Source organism: Hyla sarda, chromosome 6 (genome assembly GCF_029499605.1).
Source record: "Hyla sarda isolate aHylSar1 chromosome 6, aHylSar1.hap1, whole genome shotgun sequence".
Classification (NCBI taxonomy): Eukaryota; Metazoa; Chordata; class Amphibia; order Anura; family Hylidae; genus Hyla; species Hyla sarda.
Window position 1 is genome coordinate 142,520,862 of NC_079194.1, and position 19,545 is coordinate 142,540,406.

General features: G+C 42.5%; 1 protein-coding gene across 5 annotated transcripts in view; it reads left to right on the forward strand.

The window, feature by feature from the left end:
- The first annotated feature begins 10,477 nt into the window (after nucleotides 1–10,477).
- The window catches only part of KATNB1 (katanin regulatory subunit B1), a 38,955-nt gene continuing 29,887 nt past the window's right edge, over nucleotides 10,478–19,545 (forward strand). The window contains exons 1-3 of one of the 5 annotated variants that reach the window (XM_056525359.1): nucleotides 10,478–10,576; nucleotides 13,989–14,165; nucleotides 14,239–14,369. In XM_056525359.1, coding sequence (XP_056381334.1) covers nucleotides 14,126–14,165; nucleotides 14,239–14,369 — 171 coding nt within the window. In that variant the 5' untranslated portion in view covers nucleotides 10,478–10,576; nucleotides 13,989–14,125. Of the gene's footprint in view, nucleotides 10,737–13,564; nucleotides 13,880–13,988; nucleotides 14,166–14,238; nucleotides 14,370–19,545 lie in introns of those variants that run through there. The other 4 variants (XM_056525357.1, XM_056525355.1, XM_056525356.1 and 1 more) reach the window with 4 other exon arrangements.

Genomic DNA, 19,545 nt, shown 5'->3' on the forward strand with positions numbered 1-19,545 from the left:
GCCTGTGATCAGTGTTATCGGCGCTTGACTGCTCCTGCCTGGATCTCAGGCACGGAGAAGTCATTCACTGATCGGACACCGGGGAGGCAGGTAAGGGCCCTCCCGGTGTCCTGTCAGCTGTTCGGGACGCCGCGGTCCCGAACAGCCCGACTGAGCAGCCGGGTCACTTTCACTTTTAGAAGCGGCGGTCAGCTTTGACCGCCGCTTCTAAAGGGTTAATACCGCACATCGCTGCGATCGGCGATGTGTGGTATTAGCTGCGGGTCCCGGCCGTTGATGAGCGCCGGGACCGACGCGATATGATGCGGGATCGTGGCGCGATCCCGCTTCATATCACGGGAGCCGGCGCAGGACGTAAATATACGTCCTGCGTCGTTAAGGGGTTAAATTATACAGCAGTGACATCACCACTCTATATATGGCCTCAGGTTACAAAATTTTCAACATACAATGGTTTTTTTCTGGACCATTGTAGCTTGAAACTATACTCAGCGTACAGTGCATTGTATTACTGTAGTGCATGCACTGACTGGCTGTCTGGTAATGCCCCCTACAGTACAGTAAGGTATTACATGTTCTGTACTCTTTACCTGTGCCTCGGATAGCTGCTCCTTTGGACACCAGGTGAGGGCGGCTCCATGTTACTTTATTAGGACATTGCATGTACAGTACAGGATCCTGAAGAAGCTCCTGTCCTCTACATAGACAGTGATTTACAGCTCCCAGCAGATCTTTCTTACTTTTATATGTAAAGACTTGCTTAAGTTATCTACTTATATTTCTTTAATACTCACTTTTTCCTATTTTTTTTATGACATTTTGGTGGCTTCAGAACCAATTACCAGTTTTCCGTAGAGTTCTGGTCTCAACATACAATGGTTATCCCGAAACCAATTAATATTGTAACTTGAGGGACCACTGTATTCTACAGCAGTGACATTACCACACTCTATATATGTTAAATCAGAGACGGACAAATCCCATGGCAACCAAGAATTTCATGGCCCAGGTTTTTGTCAGCCTTTTCCAATAGGGGTTGTTCATCCAAATGGTTTCACTTACTTCCACCTATGTTCCTGCACTGATCCCGCATTCTGCCTGTGTTCGGCGCTGGGACACAAATGACTGTGACACAAGGGAGATGAGGGAACACTACTGACTATGACACAGGAGAGATGAGGGAGACATCTCATCACTGATCATATAATGTCACATAGCGTCCTGTTACGTGACATGCGGCATATTGGCTCCTAACTTGTTTTTGCTGGCTCCAAGTTTCTTAAATTTGTAAAGCCTTTTGTTATATTATACAGCAATTACATCACCGCTCTCTATATATATGTTATAATATGCATAAGTGACATCCTCACACCCTATATATGTTACATTACCCCTTCCCGCCAGTTGCCTACATGTTAAGGCAACTGGATGTATGCATACATCCTGGCGATATCCTGATCAGCGCAATGCGCTTCAGGAGATCGCCGGCGGAACCTGCCTGTCAATCACAGCAAAGTTTATTGTTCCAGACGCTGTGTGCGGGCTTCCGTGTTCAGGGCCGCCCCTCGGCCATTGCGCCCCCTTCTCATAAACTTTCGCTGAGGGGGCGGGCGTGACGTCACGAATGGGGCGGGCGTAACGTCACGAGGGGCGGCCCTGAACACGGAAGCCCGCACACAGCGTCCGGAAAAATAAACTTCCGGACGCTGGGGAGCGGAGCTTCCGACACAGGGCAGCGGAGTACCCCTTTAACCTCAAATATACCATGATAAGTCTTGATCATGGCATCTATGGGATTGACAGGAGGAGAGGGCTCCCCCTGTTCACCAACGGCAATCCCGCAATGCGATCGCAGGGTCTCGTTGGTTGCCATGGCAGCAGGATGGCAGCTGAGTGCCTCCTGTCTACCTAATGCGTAGCCTATGAGGTCCGGCCATAGGATGGATCGCACAGGCTGCATGTCAGTGTAGTACTGACAGTTATACTGTGCTGCAGTACAGATGTATATCATACAGCAGTGACATCACCACACGTTAAATACATTACATTATACAGCAGTGACATCACCACACTGTAGATATGTTATATTATACAGCAGTGACATCACTACACTCTAGATATGTTATAATATACATCACCACACTCTAGATACTTTAGTGCAAAGGAAAGGAGTCCAGCGTCCAAAACTCTGAGGATAACGTTTATTTCACCAGATGGCACATACAGGAACACAGGTACAGTGACGCGTTTCGGCCTTAGAACAAGGCCTTAGTCATACAAGGGATATAGTACACAAAGACCTCTTTTTGTATGTGGGTAGGCGGACATGACGTCACGGAATACACCTGCAATCTCAGGTGCGTCCCACTCACATGCAAAAACTCTTAGCAACCGCTACTGCAATATATTGTGAAATCATAGAAACATGACAGATATAAACACTAGTTAAAAACCAGAGCTGTGGAGTCGGAGTCGAGGAGTCGGACGAAATTTTGGGTACCTGGAGTCGGAAAACAATGCACCGACTCCGACTCCTACTAAATTTAGATTGGAATAAAAAAAAAAAAAAAAAAAAAGCAAGTTTAAATGGCCCAATTCACAGAAAGTTATACTTAATGAATTCTCTACTATGAGAATAAGGACCAATGCATGCAGTGCCTCATGTAACCGCAAAACGAACACGTTAAGTGACTGTGAAGAAGCATGCTTTTCATGTGCTTTACTATTTGGCACACAACGCACAATTAGGAGCGGCAATACTTATACTTTCCATAGTGTTGTGTCCTGCTGTTACAGGGAACGCATGGGTAACCTAGCCTCTCACTGATAAGGGATTAAGTAAATATGTTTTTTGCAGGACTAGAGACACTTGCATAAGTGAAGGGAATGGAGGGTCAATAGTTTAAGACTAAAGCTGTAAACCATTGGAAAAACTGCTGCCATTCAGCTAAGGCTATAAAAACTTGTAAACTCGATTGTTAGCTTAAAGGGGTACTCCGCCCCTAGACATCACGAGGGGCGGAGCCGTGATGTAGTGATGCTCTGGCCCCTGTACTCTGATGCTACTAGTTATGCTCTGGCCCGAACTCGCTCTGTGCAGTAATGATAAGGGGAAAGGGGATAAGATGTCAGATCGCCGGGGTCCCACTGCTGGGGACCCCCGGGATCGCCGCTGCGGCACCGCGCGCTCATTACTGCACAGAGTGAGCGAGTAATGACGGGCGATACAGGGGCCGGAGCATCGTTACATCACGGCTCCACCCCTCATGATGTCACGGCCCGCCCCCTCAATACAAGTCTATGGGAAGGCGCGTGGGGGTCATCACGCCCCCTGCCATAGACTTGCATTAAGGGGGCGGGCCGTGATGTCATGAGGGGCGGAGCCATGATGTCACACTGCTCCATTCCCTGTATAGCCCATCATTACGCACAGAGCGAACTCTCTCTGTGTAGTAATGAAAGCGCGGTGCCGCAATGGCGATCCCGGGGGTCCGCAGCAGCAGGACCCCGGCGATCTGACATCTTATCCCCTATCCTTTGGATAAGATGTCTAGGGGCGGAGTACCCTTTAAAACTTGACTATGGGATTCTACTAGGGAAATCATGTTTTATAATAAATGCCCCTTCCTGGATCATCCCACTGCCCTATCTTCAGCAGCAGATCAGCACACAAACTGTTCAATACAGTAAACTGTTGGCTTCCCAGCCAGTAGTCCTGTGGTAATGCCATGTATGTTGCCTTTCTTTCCTTCAAGGAATGTATAAAATACATTCACATATTAATACAGAGGAGTTGGAGTCGGGGAGTCGGAGTCAGAGTTGGAAGCACAGAAAACTCCGGAGTCAGAGTTGGAGTTGGAACATTTATCTACTGACTCCACAGCCCTGTTAAAAACACATATCAAATGTATAGACAGTATTAAAATAAATATAGGGAACAATACCTTTATTACGTTAATGCGTTTTTTTTTTAAAGAAAGAAAACATTTAACTTTTTTTAGTTTTATTTCTATACAATAGTAAAAAGATATACCGCATATCCGAAGTACACATACATAAAAAAAAAATCTTTATATATATATATATATATATATATGTGAGTGCACTGCGGGATTATGATATTGCACGGAACCGGAGCAAATCGGACAGTACGAAACAAACTTAAATATGTTAATAAATACACTGGAAAAAATTATATATATAAATCTGTAAAATTATTTGATATATTTTTATGAAAACCATAAGTATGAATGATAACCATGTATGGAAATAATCATTATTTCACTGAAAAATAATCATACTAAGGATGGGTTCACACTACGATTTTTAACTACGGTTCCCGCATACGGCTGGGAGGAGGGGGGCGGGGCTTAATCGCGGCGCCTGCACTCAGCCGTATTCGGGAACCGTATTTAATGCATGTCTATGAGCCGACCGGAGTGAACCGCAGCCTCTGGTCGGCCGCATGCGGTTTCCCGACAGCAGGCAAAAACGTGGTCGACTGCATTTTTGCCTACGGTCGGGAAACCGCATACGGACGAAAAAGCAGCCGACCGGAGGCTGCGGTTCACTCCGGTCGGCTCATAGACATGCATTAAATACGGTTCCTCTATACGTGCGGGCGCCACGATTAAGCCCCCCCCTCCTCCCAGCCGTATACGGGAACCGTAGTTACAAATAGTAGTGTGAACCCAGCCTTATGGACATATAAACATAATATCAAATACCTCCAGTATTCTTTAATAATGTAAAATTGTATCCATTCTTCTATTAAGGCCCTGTGGATATCTTGTCCCCAACTTGAGTATTCAAAAGATCTCACGGTCCAGAATTTTATGTTTGAGATTTCCACCTCTTGCTGGAACCGTGACTCTTTCGATCCCCTGTAATTGAAGATGCCTCCGCACAATGCTTGGATACCATTGAGACACTCCTAGATAAGAAATATGGTACGTCGGAGATGTGTTTGCGAATCCTCATTTTCAGAGATTTCGTAGTACACCCGACATACTGAATCTGACAACTTTTACATGTAAAAAGATACACGACACCCGTTGTGTTGCAATTCATGTACTGTACTGCTTAATTGGAAAAGTTACATTATTCACAGTAGACACAAATGTAGTGGAATTTTGAATGAAGCTGCAACATATACATCTCCTTGCCCCGCATTTAAACGAACATTGTATTTCACAATGTATTGCAGTAGCGGTTGCTAAGGGTTTTTGCATGTGGGTGGGACGCACCTGAGATTGCAGGTGTGTTCCGTGACATCATGTCCGCCTACCCACATACAAAAAGAGGTCTTTGTGTACTATATCCCTTGTATGACTAAGGCCTTGTTCTAAGGCCGAAACGCGTCACTGTACCTGTGTTCCTGTATGTGCCATCTGGTGAAATAAACGTAATCCTCAGCAAGGTCCACGCCCCCTCCGTGCGCACCTGGGGTGAGCTGAAGCACTCTTTTGTTTACTCTAGATACTTTATATTATACAGCAGTGACATCACCACACTCTAGATATGTTATAATATACACCATTGACATCACTAAATAAGTTATATTATACAGCATTGACATCACACTCTAGATATGTTATATTATACAGCAGTGACATCACTACACTCTAGATATGTTATAATATACACCATTGACATCATCACACTCTAGATATGTTATATTATATAGCAGTGACATCACCACACTCTAGATGTTATATTATACAGCAATTACATCACCACACTCTAGATATGTTATAATATACACCATTGACATCATCACACTCTAGATATGTTATATTATATAGCAGTGACATCACCACACTCTAGATGTTATATTATACAGCAATTACATCACCACACTCTAGATATGTTATATTATACAGCAGTGACATCACTACACTCTAGATATGTTATATTATACAGCAGTGACATCACCACACTCTAGATATGTTATAATATACACCATTGACATCACCACACTCTAGATGTTATATTATACAGCAATGACATCACCACACTCTAGATATGTTATATCATACAGGTGTGACCTCAGCACACTTTAGATATGTTATATTATACAGCAGTGACATCACCACACTCTAGATATGTTATATTATACAGCAGTGACATCACTACACTCTAGATATGTTATATTATACAGCAGTGACATCACCACATTCTAGATATGTTATATTATACAGCAATGACATCACCACACTCTAGATATGTTATATTATACAGCAGTGACATCACTACACTTTAGATATGTTATATTATACAGCAGTGGCATCACCACACTCTAGATATGTTATATTATACAGCAGTACATCACCACACTCTAGATATGTTATATTATACAGCAGTGACATCACACTCTCTAGATATGTTATATTATACAGCAGTGACATCACCACTCTCTAGATATGTTATATTATACAGCAGTGACATCACCACTCTGTAGATATGTGATATTATACAGCAGTAACATCACCACACTCTAGATATGTGATATTATACAGCAGTGACATCACCACACTCTAGATATGTTATATTGTACAGCAGTGACATCACCACTCTCTAGATATGTTATATTATACAGCAGTGACATCACCACTCTCTAGATATGTGATATTATACAGCAGTGACATCCCCACACTCTAGATATGTGATATTATACAGCAGTGACATCACCACTCTCTAGATATGTTATATTATACAGCAGTGACATCACCACACTCTAGATATGTGATATTATACAGAAGTGACATCACCACACTCTAGATATGTTATATTATACAGCAGTGACATCACCACTCTCTAGATATGTGATATTATACAGCAGTGACATCACCACACTCTAGATATGTGATATTATACAGTAGTGACATCACCACACTCTAGATATGTGATATTATACAGCAGTGACATCACCACTCTCTAGATATGTTATATTATACAGCAGTGACATCACCACACTCTAGATATGTTATATTATACAGCAGTGACATCACCACTCTCTAGATATGTTATATTATACAGCAGTGACATCACCACTCTCTAGATATGTTATATTATACAGCAGTGACATCACCACACTCTAGATATGTTATATTATACAGCAGTGACATCACCACTCTCTAGATATGTTATATTATACAGCAGTGACATCACCACACTCTAGATATGTTATATTATACAGCAGTGACATCACCACTCTCTAGATATGTTATATTATACAGCAGTGACATCACCACTCTCTAGATATGTTATATTATACAGCAGTGACATCACCACACTCTAGATATGTGATATTATACAGCAGTGACATCACCACTCTCTAGATATGTTATATTATACAGCAGTGACATCACCACTCTCTAGATATGTTATATTATACAGCAGCGACATCACCACTATCTAGATATGTTATATTATACAGCAGTGACATCACCACACTCTAGATATGTTATATTATACAGCAGTGACATCACCACTCTCTAGATATGTGATATTGTACAGCAGTGACATCACCACACTCTAGATATGTGATATTATACAGCAGTGACATCACCACACTCTAGATATGTTATATTGTACAGCAGTGACATCACCACTCTCTAGATATGTTATATTATACAGCAGTGACATCACCACTCTCTAGATATGTGATATTATACAGCAGTGACATCCCCACACTCTAGATATGTGATATTATACAGCAGTGACATCACCACTCTCTAGATATGTTATATTATACAGCAGTGACATCACCACACTCTAGATATGTGATATTATACAGAAGTGACATCACCACACTCTAGATATGTGATATTATACAGCAGTGACATCACCACACTCTAGATATGTGATATTATACAGCAGTGACATCACCACACTCTAGATATGTGATATTATACAGCAGTGACATCACCACACTCTAGATATGTGATATTATACAGCAGTGACATCACCACTCTCTAGATATGTTATATTATACAGCAGTGACATCACCACACTCTAGATATGTTATATTATACAGCAGTGACATCACCACTCTCTAGATATGTTATATTATACAGCAGTGACATCACCACACTCTAGATATGTTATATTATACAGCAGTGACATCCCCACACTCTAGATATGTGATATTATACAGCAGTGACATCACCACACTCTAGATATGTGATATTATACAGCAGTGACATCACCACTCTCTAGATATGTTATATTATACAGCAGTGACATCACCACTCTCTAGATATGTTATATTATACAGCAGTGGCATCACCACTCTCTAGATATGTTATATTATACAGTAGTGACATCACCACACTCTAGATATGTTATATTATACAGCAGTGACATCACCACTCTCTAGATATGTGATATTATACAGCAGTGACATCACCACACTCTAGATATGTGATATTATACAGCAGTGACATCACCACACTCTAGATATGTGATATTATACAGCAGTGACATCACCACTCTCTAGATATGTTATATTATACAGCAGTGACATCACCACACTCTAGATATGTTATATTATACAGCAGTGACATCACCACTCTCTAGATATGTTATATTATACAGCAGTGACATCACCACTCTCTAGATATGTTATATTATACAGCAGTGACATCACCACACTCTAGATATGTTATATTATACAGCAGTGACATCACCACACTCTAGATATGTTATATTATACAGCAGTGACATCACCATTCTCTAGATATGTTATATTATACAGCAGTGACATCACCACACTCTAGATATGTTATATTATACAGCAGTGACATCACCACTCTCTAGATATGTTATATTATACAGCAGTGACATCACCACTCTCTAGATATGTTATATTATACAGCAGTGACATCACCACACTCTAGATATGTTATATTATACAGCAGTGACATCACCATTCTCTAGATATGTTATATTATACAGCAGTGACATCACCACACTCTAGATATGTTATATTATACAGCAGTGACATCACCACTCTCTAGATATGTTATATTATACAGCAGTGACATCACCACTCTCTAGATATGTTATATTATACAGCAGTGACATCACCACACTCTAGATATGTTATATTATACAGCAGTGACATCACCACACTCTAGATATGTTATATTATACAGCAGTGACATCACCATTCTCTAGATATGTTATATTATACAGCAGTGACATCACCACTCTCTAGATATGTTATATTATACAGAAGTGACATCACCACTCTCTAGATATGTTATATTATACAGCAGTGACATCACCACACTCTAGATATGTTATATTATACAGCAGTGACATCACCATTCTCTAGATATGTTATATTATACAGCAGTGACATCACCACTCTCTAGATATGTTATATTATACAGCAGTGACATCACCACACTCTAGATATGTTATATTATACAGCAGTGACATCACCACACTCTAGATATGTTATATTATACAGCAGTGACATCACCACACTCTAGATATGTTATATTATACAGCAGTGACATCACCATTCTCTAGATATGTTATATTATACAGCAGTGACATCACCACTCTCTAGATATGTTATATTATACAGCAGTGACATCACCACTCTCTAGATATGTTATATTATACAGCAGTGACATCACCACACTCTAGATATGTTATATTATACAGCAGTGACATCACCACACTCTAGATATGTTATATTATACAGCAGTGACATCACCATTCTCTAGATATGTTATATTATACAGCAGTGACATCACCACTCTCTAGATATGTTATATTATACAGCAGTGACATCACCACACTCTAGATATGTTATATTATACAGCAGTGACATCACCATTCTCTAGATATGTTATATTATACAGCAGTGACATCACCACTCTCTAGATATGTTATATTATACAGCAGTGACATCACCACACTCTAGATATGTTATATTATACAGCAGTGACATCACCACACTCTAGATATGTTATATTATACAGCAGTGACATCACCACACTCTAGATATGTTATATTATACAGCAGTGACATCACCATTCTCTAGATATGTTATATTATACAGCAGTGACATCACCACACTCTAGATATGTTATATTATACAGCAGTGACATCACCACACTCTAGATATGTTATATTATACAGCAGTGACATCACCATTCTCTAGATATGTTATATTATACAGCAGTGACATCACCACTCTCTAGATATGTTATATTATACAGCAGTGACATCACCACACTCTAGATATACAGTGAATGATATTATACAGCAGATTTTTCCTGATATCACTTGTATTAGATCGCAGTTCCATCACTAGATACAAGTTATAGTGCACAGAAGTTCCTTCAGCAGTGCGGCCCCTTGTGCAGGAATATTCTGCCAGTAACCATCATGGCGCTTTATACACACATTTTTAAGACGGTTACGTACTACGTCACATGCACGCGCCGGCCGTTTAGGGGCGTGGTGATAGGTTTGTTTTGAAGCCTGTTGTCAGGAAACCGCGAATGAGAGCTGAGATTATAACCGGGTGCCTGCGGACCGGCTCTAGGGCAGTTCGGTTAGTGGTGGGGTATTATCCCGTGCGGGTGAGATGATGTCATGGTGACGGCAGTTCTCTGGTGTATCCGCTGTGTGTGATATCGGGAGCAGATACCTGTGCCTCGGATGCTCTTAGGACGGCGACTGCAATACAAGGGTACTTACCGGGTGAGACTGTGGTAGGTCGATGTTGGGGTGCACAGGATGCATGATGGTTTGCTGTAGGATGTGGGGAGCTAGGTGACTGGACAGGTGTAGGAAGAAGACTGTACGGCGGGGAGGGTGTTCATGGGGCTGCATAGGGTTTAGTATTAGGGAGAAGGTAGATCTAGGGGTGTAAGGTAACTTCTGAGGTAGGTGACTGTAGGACAGGTGTAGTAACGGGCTGTACAGGTTTGGTATGAGATAATATGGGGTGTAATCTGATGAGGTAGGTGACTGTAGGACAGGTGTAGTAAGCGGGCTGTACAGGTTTGGTATCAGATAATATGGGGTGTAATCTGATGAGGTAGGTGACTGTAGGACAGGTGTAGTAACGGGCTGTACAGGTTTGGTATGAGATAATATGGGGTGTAATCTGATGAGGTAGGTGACTGTAGGACAGGTGTAGTAAGTGGGCTGTACAGGTTTGGTATCAGATAATATGGGGTATAATCTGAGGTAGGTGACTGTAGGACAGGTGTAGTAAGTGGGCTGTACAGGTTTGGTATCAGATAATATGGGGTATAATCTGATGAGGTAGGTGACTGTAGGACAGGTATAGTAAGTGGGCTGTACAGGTTTGGTATCGGATAATATGGGGTGTAATCTGATAAGGTAGGTGACTGTAGGACAGGTGTAGTAAGCGGGCTGTACAGGTTTGGTATCAGATAATATGGGGTGTAATCTGATGAGGTAGGTGACTGTAGGACAGGTGTAGTAACGGGCTGTACAGGTTTGGTATGAGATAATATGGGGTGTAATCTGATGAGGTAGGTGACTGTAGGACAGGTGTAGTAAGTGGGCTGTACAGGTTTGGTATCAGATAATATGGGGTATAATCTGAGGTAGGTGACTGTAGGACAGGTGTAGTAAGTGGGCTGTACAGGTTTGGTATCAGATAATATGGGGTATAATCTGATGAGGTAGGTGACTGTAGGACAGGTATAGTAAGTGGGCTGTACAGGTTTGGTATCGGATAATATGGGGTGTAATCTGATAAGGTAGGTGACTGTAGGACAGGTGTAGTTATTGGGCTGTGTTGGGGTGCATAGGTTTGGTATCAGATAGATATGGGGTGTAATCTGATGAGGTAGGTGACTGTAGGATAGGAGTGGGTTGTACAGGTTTGGTATCGGATAATATGGGGTGTAATCTGATAAGGTAGGTGACTGTAGGACAGGTGTAGTTATCGGGCTGTGTTGGGGTGCATAGGTTTGGTATCAGATAATATGGGGTATAATCTGATGAGGTAGGTGACTGTAGGACTGGTGTAGTAAGTGGGTTGTACATGTTTGGTATCAGATAATATGGGGTATAATCTGATGAGGTAGGTGACTGTAGGACTGGTGTAGTAAGCGGGCTGTACAGGTTTGGTATCGGATAATATGAGGTATAATCTGATGAGGTAGGTGACTGTAGGACAGGAGTGTGTTGTACAGGTTTGGTATCGGATAATATGGGGTATAATCTGTTGAGGTAGGTGACTGTAGGACAGGTGTAGTAAGCGGGCTGTACAGGTTTGGTATCAGATAATATGGGGTGTAATCTGATGAGGTAGGTGACTGTAAGACAGGAGTGGGTTGTACAGGTTTGGTATCAGATAATATGGGGTGTAATCTGATGAGGTAGGTGACTGTAGGACAGGTGTAGTAACGGGCTGTACAGGTTTGGTATGAGATAATATGGGGTGTAATCTGATGAGGTAGGTGACTGTAGGACAGGTGTAGTAAGTGGGCTGTACAGGTTTGGTATCAGATAATATGGGGTATAATCTGAGGTAGGTGACTGTAGGACAGGTGTAGTAAGTGGGCTGTACAGGTTTGGTATCAGATAATATGGGGTATAATCTGATGAGGTAGGTGACTGTAGGACAGGTATAGTAAGTGGGCTGTACAGGTTTGGTATCGGATAATATGGGGTGTAATCTGATAAGGTAGGTGACTGTAGGACAGGTGTAGTAAGCGGGCTGTACAGGTTTGGTATCAGATAATATGGGGTGTAATCTGATGAGGTAGGTGACTGTAAGACAGGAGTGGGTTGTACAGGTTTGGTATCAGATAATATGGGGTATAATCTGATGAGGTAGGTGACTGTAGGACAGGTGTAGTAAGTGGCTGTACAGGTTTGGTATCAGATAATATGGGGTATAATCTGATGAGGTAGGTGACTGTAGGACAGGAGTGTGTTGTACAGGTTTGGTATCGGATAATATGGGGTATAATCTGATGAGGTAGGTGACTGTAGGACAGGAGTGGGTTGTACAGGTTTGGTATCAGATAATATGGGGTATAATCTGTTGAGGTAGGTGACTGTAGGACAGGTGTAGTAAGCGGGCTGTACAGGTTTGGTATCAGATAATATGGGGTGTAATCTGATGAGGTAGGTGACTGTAAGACAGGAGTGGGTTGTACAGGTTTGGTATCAGATAATATGGGGTATAATCTGATGAGGTAGGTGACTGTAGGACAGGTGTAGTAAGTGGCTGTACAGGTTTGGTATCAGATAATATGGGGTATAATCTGATGAGGTAGGTGACTGTAGGACAGGTGTAGTAAGTGGCTGTACAGGTTTGGTATCAGATAATATGGGGTATAATCTGATGAGGTAGGTGACTGTAGGACAGGTGTAGTAAGCGGGCTGTACAGGTTTGGTATCAGATAATATGGGGTGTAATCTGATGAGGTAGGTGACTGTAGGACAGGTGTAGTAAGTGGGTTGTACAGGTTTGGTATCAGATAATATGGGGTATAATCTGATGAGGTAGGTGACTGTAGGACAGGAGTGGGTTGTACAGGTTTGGTATCGGATAATATGGGGTGTAATCTGATGAGGTAGGTGACTGTAGGACAGGTGTAGTAAGCGGGCTGTGTTGGGGTGCATAGGTTTGGTAGCAGATAGATATGGGGTGTAATCCGATGAGGTAGGTGACCATAGGACAGATGTGGTATTGGAGTTTTGTGTATGGTGTTTCATTACTCTATAGGGGTGTAGGTAGACATGGGGGATCGGTAGTCTGGGCTGCAGCTGTTGTTCTCTGTTATCAGTGAGCTGGGTCCCTTCCCTCCCCCGATGACTCGTTCTTCCTGGACTCTCATTATGTTGGCTGAGCTATTCCTCATTGGTAATTATATGTATGAGACGTCTAGAGCAGAATGACTGGTGGGGGATGGGCAGTGAGTCAGATATTGGGGAGCTCTGTCCTGTGGTGACCCATATTGTTTTGTTCCTAGATCCTTAGATTCCACAAGTGTCCTCAGTGCACAGATCCCATTGTGTCTGGGGCTGAGGACTGGGGGGTACACCCCCTCCAAACTCAGAAACCTCTTCATCCCTGTGATGCTGTTCTGTTCCTTGGCGGCGTACAAACATGGCGAATTCTGGAATTACGAAAACTGCATGGAAGCTGCGTAAGTGTCGCTGGGTACAATGGGCTCGTGCTGCTGTGCTCTGTGTGCTAACATATTAACCCTTTTCTTACAGAAGAAATAGTGGCTCATGCCAGCAATGTGTCAGCCATTGCCCTGGGGAAGAGCTCCGGCCGCCTCCTGGCCACCGGGGGAGAAGACTGCCGAGTCAATCTATGGTCTGTCAACAAACCCAACTGTATAATGGTAAAGACCCCACCACCATGTGAAAAGAAACACCCCTTACACCCCCCACTTTGTCAGTAGCACTGTGTGTGTATGTTCTTAGCAGCATGTGTCTGCATAAGATATATATGATTCTCTCACTGTGTGAATGTATTGATAGATCCCTAACACTGTGTATTACCTGTATGTTCCCTAGCACTGTGTATTACCTGTATGTTCCCTAGCACTGTGTATTACCTGTATGTTCCCTAGCACTGTGTGTATTACCTGTATGTTCCCTAGCACTGTGTGTATTACCTGTATGTTCCCTAGCACTGTGTGTATTACCTGTATGTTCCCTAGCACTGTGTGTATTACCTGTATGTTCCCTAGCACTGTGTGTATTACCTGTATGTTCCCTAGCACTGTGTATTACCTGTATGTTCCCTAGCACTGTATGTATTACCTGTATGTTCCCTAGCACTGTGTGTATTACCTGTATGTTCCCTAGCACTGTGTGTATTACCTGTATGTTCCCTAGCACTGTGTGCATTACCTGTATGTTCCCTAGCACTGTGTGAATGTATTGATAGATCCCTAGCACTGTGTATTACCTGTATGTTCCCTAGCACTGTGTATTACCTGTATGTTCCCTAGCACTGTGTGTATTACCTGTATGTTCCCTAGCACTGTGTGAATGTATTGATAGATCCCTAGCACTGTGTATTACCTGTATGTTCCCTAGCACTGTGTATTACCTGTATGTTCCCTAGCACTGTGTGTATTACCTGTATGTTCCCTAACACTGTGTATTACCTGTATGTTCCCTAGCACTGTGTGTATTACCTGTATGTTCCCTAGCACTGTGTGTATTACCTGTATGTTCCCTAGCACTGTGTGTATTACCTGTATGTTCCCTAGCACTGTGTGTATTACCTGTATGTTCCCTAGCACTGTGTGTATTACCTGTATGTTCCCTAACACTGTGTATTACCTGTATGTTCCCTAGCACTGTGTGTATTACCTGTATGTTCCCTAGCACTGTGTGTATTACCTGTATGTTCCCTAGCACTGTGTGTATTACCTGTATGTTCCCTAGCACTGTGTATTACCTGTATGTTCCCTAGCACTGTGTGTATTACCTGTATGTTCCCTAGCACTGTGTATTACCTGTATGTTCCCTAGCACTGTGTGTATTACCTGTATGTTCCCTAGCACTGTGTGTATTACCTGTATGTTCCCTAGCACTGTGTGTATTACCTGTATGTTCCCTAGCACTGTGTGTATTACCTGTATGTTCCCTAGCACTGTGTGTATTACCTGTATGTTCCCTAGCACTGTGTATTACCTGTATGTTCCCTAGCACTGTGTGTATTACCTGTATGTTCCCTAGCACTGTGTATTACCTGTATGTTCCCTAGCACTGTGTGTATTACCTGTATGTTCCCTAGCACTGTGTGTATTACCTGTATGTTCCCTAGCACTGTGTGTATTACCTGTATGTTCCCTAGCACTGTGTGTATTACCTGTATGTTCCCTAGCACTGTGTGTATTACCTGTATGATCCCTAGCACTGTGTGTATTACCTGTATGTTCCCTAGCACTGTGTGTATTACCTGTATGTTCCCTAGCACTGTGTGTATTACCTGTATGTTCCCTAGCACTGTGTGTATTACCTGTATGTTCCCTAGCACTGTGTGTATTACCTGTATGTTCCCTAGCACTGTGTGTATTACCTGTATGTTCCCTAGCACTGTGTGTATTACCTGTATGTTCCCTAGCACTGTGTGTATTACCTGTATGTTCCCTAGCACTGTGTGTATTACCTGTATGTTCCCTAGCACTGTGTGTATTACCTGTATGTTCCCTAGCACTGTGTGTATTACCTGTATGATCCCTAGCACTGTGTGTATTACCTGTATGATCCCTAGCACTGTGTGTATTACCTGTATGTTCCCTAGCACTGTGTGTATTACCTGTATGTTCCCTAGCACTGTGTGTATTACCTGTATGTTCCCTAGCACTGTGTGTATTACCTGTATGTTCCCTAGCACTGTGTGTATTACCTGTATGTTCCCTAGCACTGTGTGTATTACCTGTATGTTCCCTAGCACTGTGTGTATTACCTGTATGTTCCCTAGCACTGTGTGTATTACCTGTATGATCCCTAGCACTGTGTGTATTACCTGTATGATCCCTAGCACTGTGTGTATTACCTGTATGTTCCCTAGCACTGTGTGTATTACCTGTATGTTCCCTAGCACTGTGTGTATTACCTGTATGTTCCCTAGCACTGTGTGTATTACCTGTATGTTCCCTAGCACTGTGTGTATTACCTGTATGTTCCCTAGCACTGTGTGTATTACCTGTATGTTCCCTAGCACTGTGTGTATTACCTGTATGTTCCCTAGCACTGTGTGTATTACCTGTATGTTCCCTAGCACTGTGTGTATTACCTGTATGTTCCCTAGCACTGTGTGTATTACCTGTATGTTCCCTAGCACTGTGTGTATTACCTGTATGTTCCCTAGCACTGTGTGTGTTACCTGTATGTTCCCTAGCACTGTGTGTGTTACCTGTATGTTCCCTAGCACTGTGTGTATTACCTGTATGATCCCTAGCACTGTATGTATTACCTGTATGTTCCCTAGCACTGTGTGTATTACCTGTATGTTCCCTAGCACTGTGTGTATTACCTGTATGTTCCCTAGCACTGTATGTATTACCTGTATGTTCCCTAGCACTGTGTGTATTACCTGTATGTTCCCTAGCACTGTGTGTATTACCTGTATGTTCCCTAGCACTGTGTGTATTGCCTGTATGTTCCCTAGCACTGTGTGTATTGCCTGTATGTTCCCTAGCACTGTGTGTATTGCCTGTATGTTCCCTAGCACTGTGTGTATTACCTGTATGTTCCCTAGCACTGTGTGTATTACCTGTATGATCCCTAGCACTGTGTGTATTACCTGTATGATCCCTAGCACTGTGTGTATTACCTGTATGTTCCCTAGCACTGTGTGTATTACCTGTATGTTCCCTAGCACTGTGTGTATTACCTGTATGTTCCCTAGCAGTGTGTATTACCTGTATGTTCCCTAGCACTGTGTGTATTACCTGTATGTTCCCTAGCACTGTGTGTATTACCTATACAGGATCTATACATGTCTTGTTCCCTAGCACTGTATGTGTCCCTAACACTGTGTGTATTACCTATACAGGATCTATACATGTCTTGTTCCCTAGCACTGTATGTATTACCTATACAGGATCTATACATGTCTTGTTCCCTAGCACTGTATGTGTCCCTAACACTGTGTGTATTACCTATACAGGATCTATACATGTCTTGTTCCCTAGCACTGTATGTATTACCTATACAGGATCTATACATGTCTTGTTCCCTAGCACTGTATGTATAAGAGATATATATTACTCAGTGGGGTTAGGAGAGACACTGTGGATAATTCATGGTAGTGCTCCTCCAGCCACTCTGGTGAGCTGATCCCTATGACACAGAACACTGTCCTGTTGAAAGATGGCATTGTAGTCAGGGAAGACCCCCTAAGATATGGGTGCCGATGGTAAGCTAACAGGTACCTATATAATTAACCATAAAGGATTATAGTATGATAACCAACGTCCTAGACCTCGCTCCCCGGACCATGACACTGCTAAAACAGGTCCAGTCAGTCTGGACGACCTGCTGCCATGGGTCCAAGGTCCATTGACGTCTTTTCTTGACCCGTGAAAGGCTTTGTTTGCAGTCATGTCAGGTCATCAGGGTGTTCTTATCTGTCTTCAACTATTGATTTCCAGTCAAGGGATGGCGCAATGTTATTGTGGAAATTTGTCATACTTGCCTGCTTTTGTACTGCTGGGACAGTTTGTCCACTGCTGTATATTCTTGTTGAGATGCTAAAGTACCACCTAGCATTCATCTGTTGGAACAACTAGATATGACCTGCCACTACTTCAGTTGACTGTTTTTCCATGGTCCATCCGGTCATTGTACACCCTTAAAGGAGTACTCCACCCCTAGACATCTTATCCCCTATCCAAAGGATAGGGGATAAGATGTCTGATCGCGGGGGTCCTGCAATATAGCATGCAGCACCCATTTGTATCTGCTTCCAGCAGCGCTGGAGGTTCTGGCTCCCGGGAACGGAAGATCGTGACATCACGACTCCACCCCCGTGTGACGTCTCGCCCACCCCCTCAACGCAAGTCTATGGGAGGGGGCGTGACAGTCGTCACGCCCCCTCCCATAGACTTGCATTGAGGGGGCGGGGTGTGACGTCACAATCTTCCGTTCCCGTGGTCGGGAGCCAGAACCTCCAGCAGTGGTGGAGTACCCCTTTAATACTGTGGTCGGGAATGGCCAATAAGTGCAACTGTTTCAGAAATTCTGGCGCAATTTCTTCGGGCTTCCTACTTTCAAAGACAATTTACAGAGTCACAGGGCGGAGAATATATCATTTTCTGTGCAGAGGAAAAGTTGACCAGTTTTCCCATAGCAACCAGTCACATCACTTCCTCAATTTAAATAGGGCCTCTGAAAAATTTAAGAAACAATCTGATTGGTTCTATGGACAACTGGTCAACTTTTACTCTCCACAGGTTTTGATAAATCTCCCCCACAGTATTTACCCATAACTGGCAAGTAAGGAGGTCAAGGTCTGTGTGCTAGTCGTCATTGACCCCTTGCAGAGTGCTGATCATTTCATGCATAAGCAATCCAGTGATTGCTTGTAAAAGTCCTCTATAGGGACTTAAAAAGTGTCGAAAAACATAAATTAAAAAAATAAATTAAAATAAAGCCCCTCCCCTAATAAAACTTACCCCCTTCCTTTTCCCAGGTTTCAATAAAAAAAATTAAGAAAATAAATAAACATATTTGCTATCGCCACATGGGTGGTTAATCAAACTATTAAAATATAATGTTTATGATTCCACATGGGTACCGGTGTAAATGAAAAACTAAAATACCAAACGCATGAATTGATGATTTTGGTCATATCCTATATCAGAATTTTTTTTTGTTTTAAAAAACTATCAAAAAGTCTTGTCTGCTAAGAAATAAAAATATCAATACAAACTACAGCTAATGGCCCCAAATTAGCCCTTGTACAGCACTGTAGATGGAAGAATAAAAAAAAGTTATATTTTTTTAGAAGTAGTGAAATAAGACAAAAGCTGTATGAATTGGGCATTACTATAT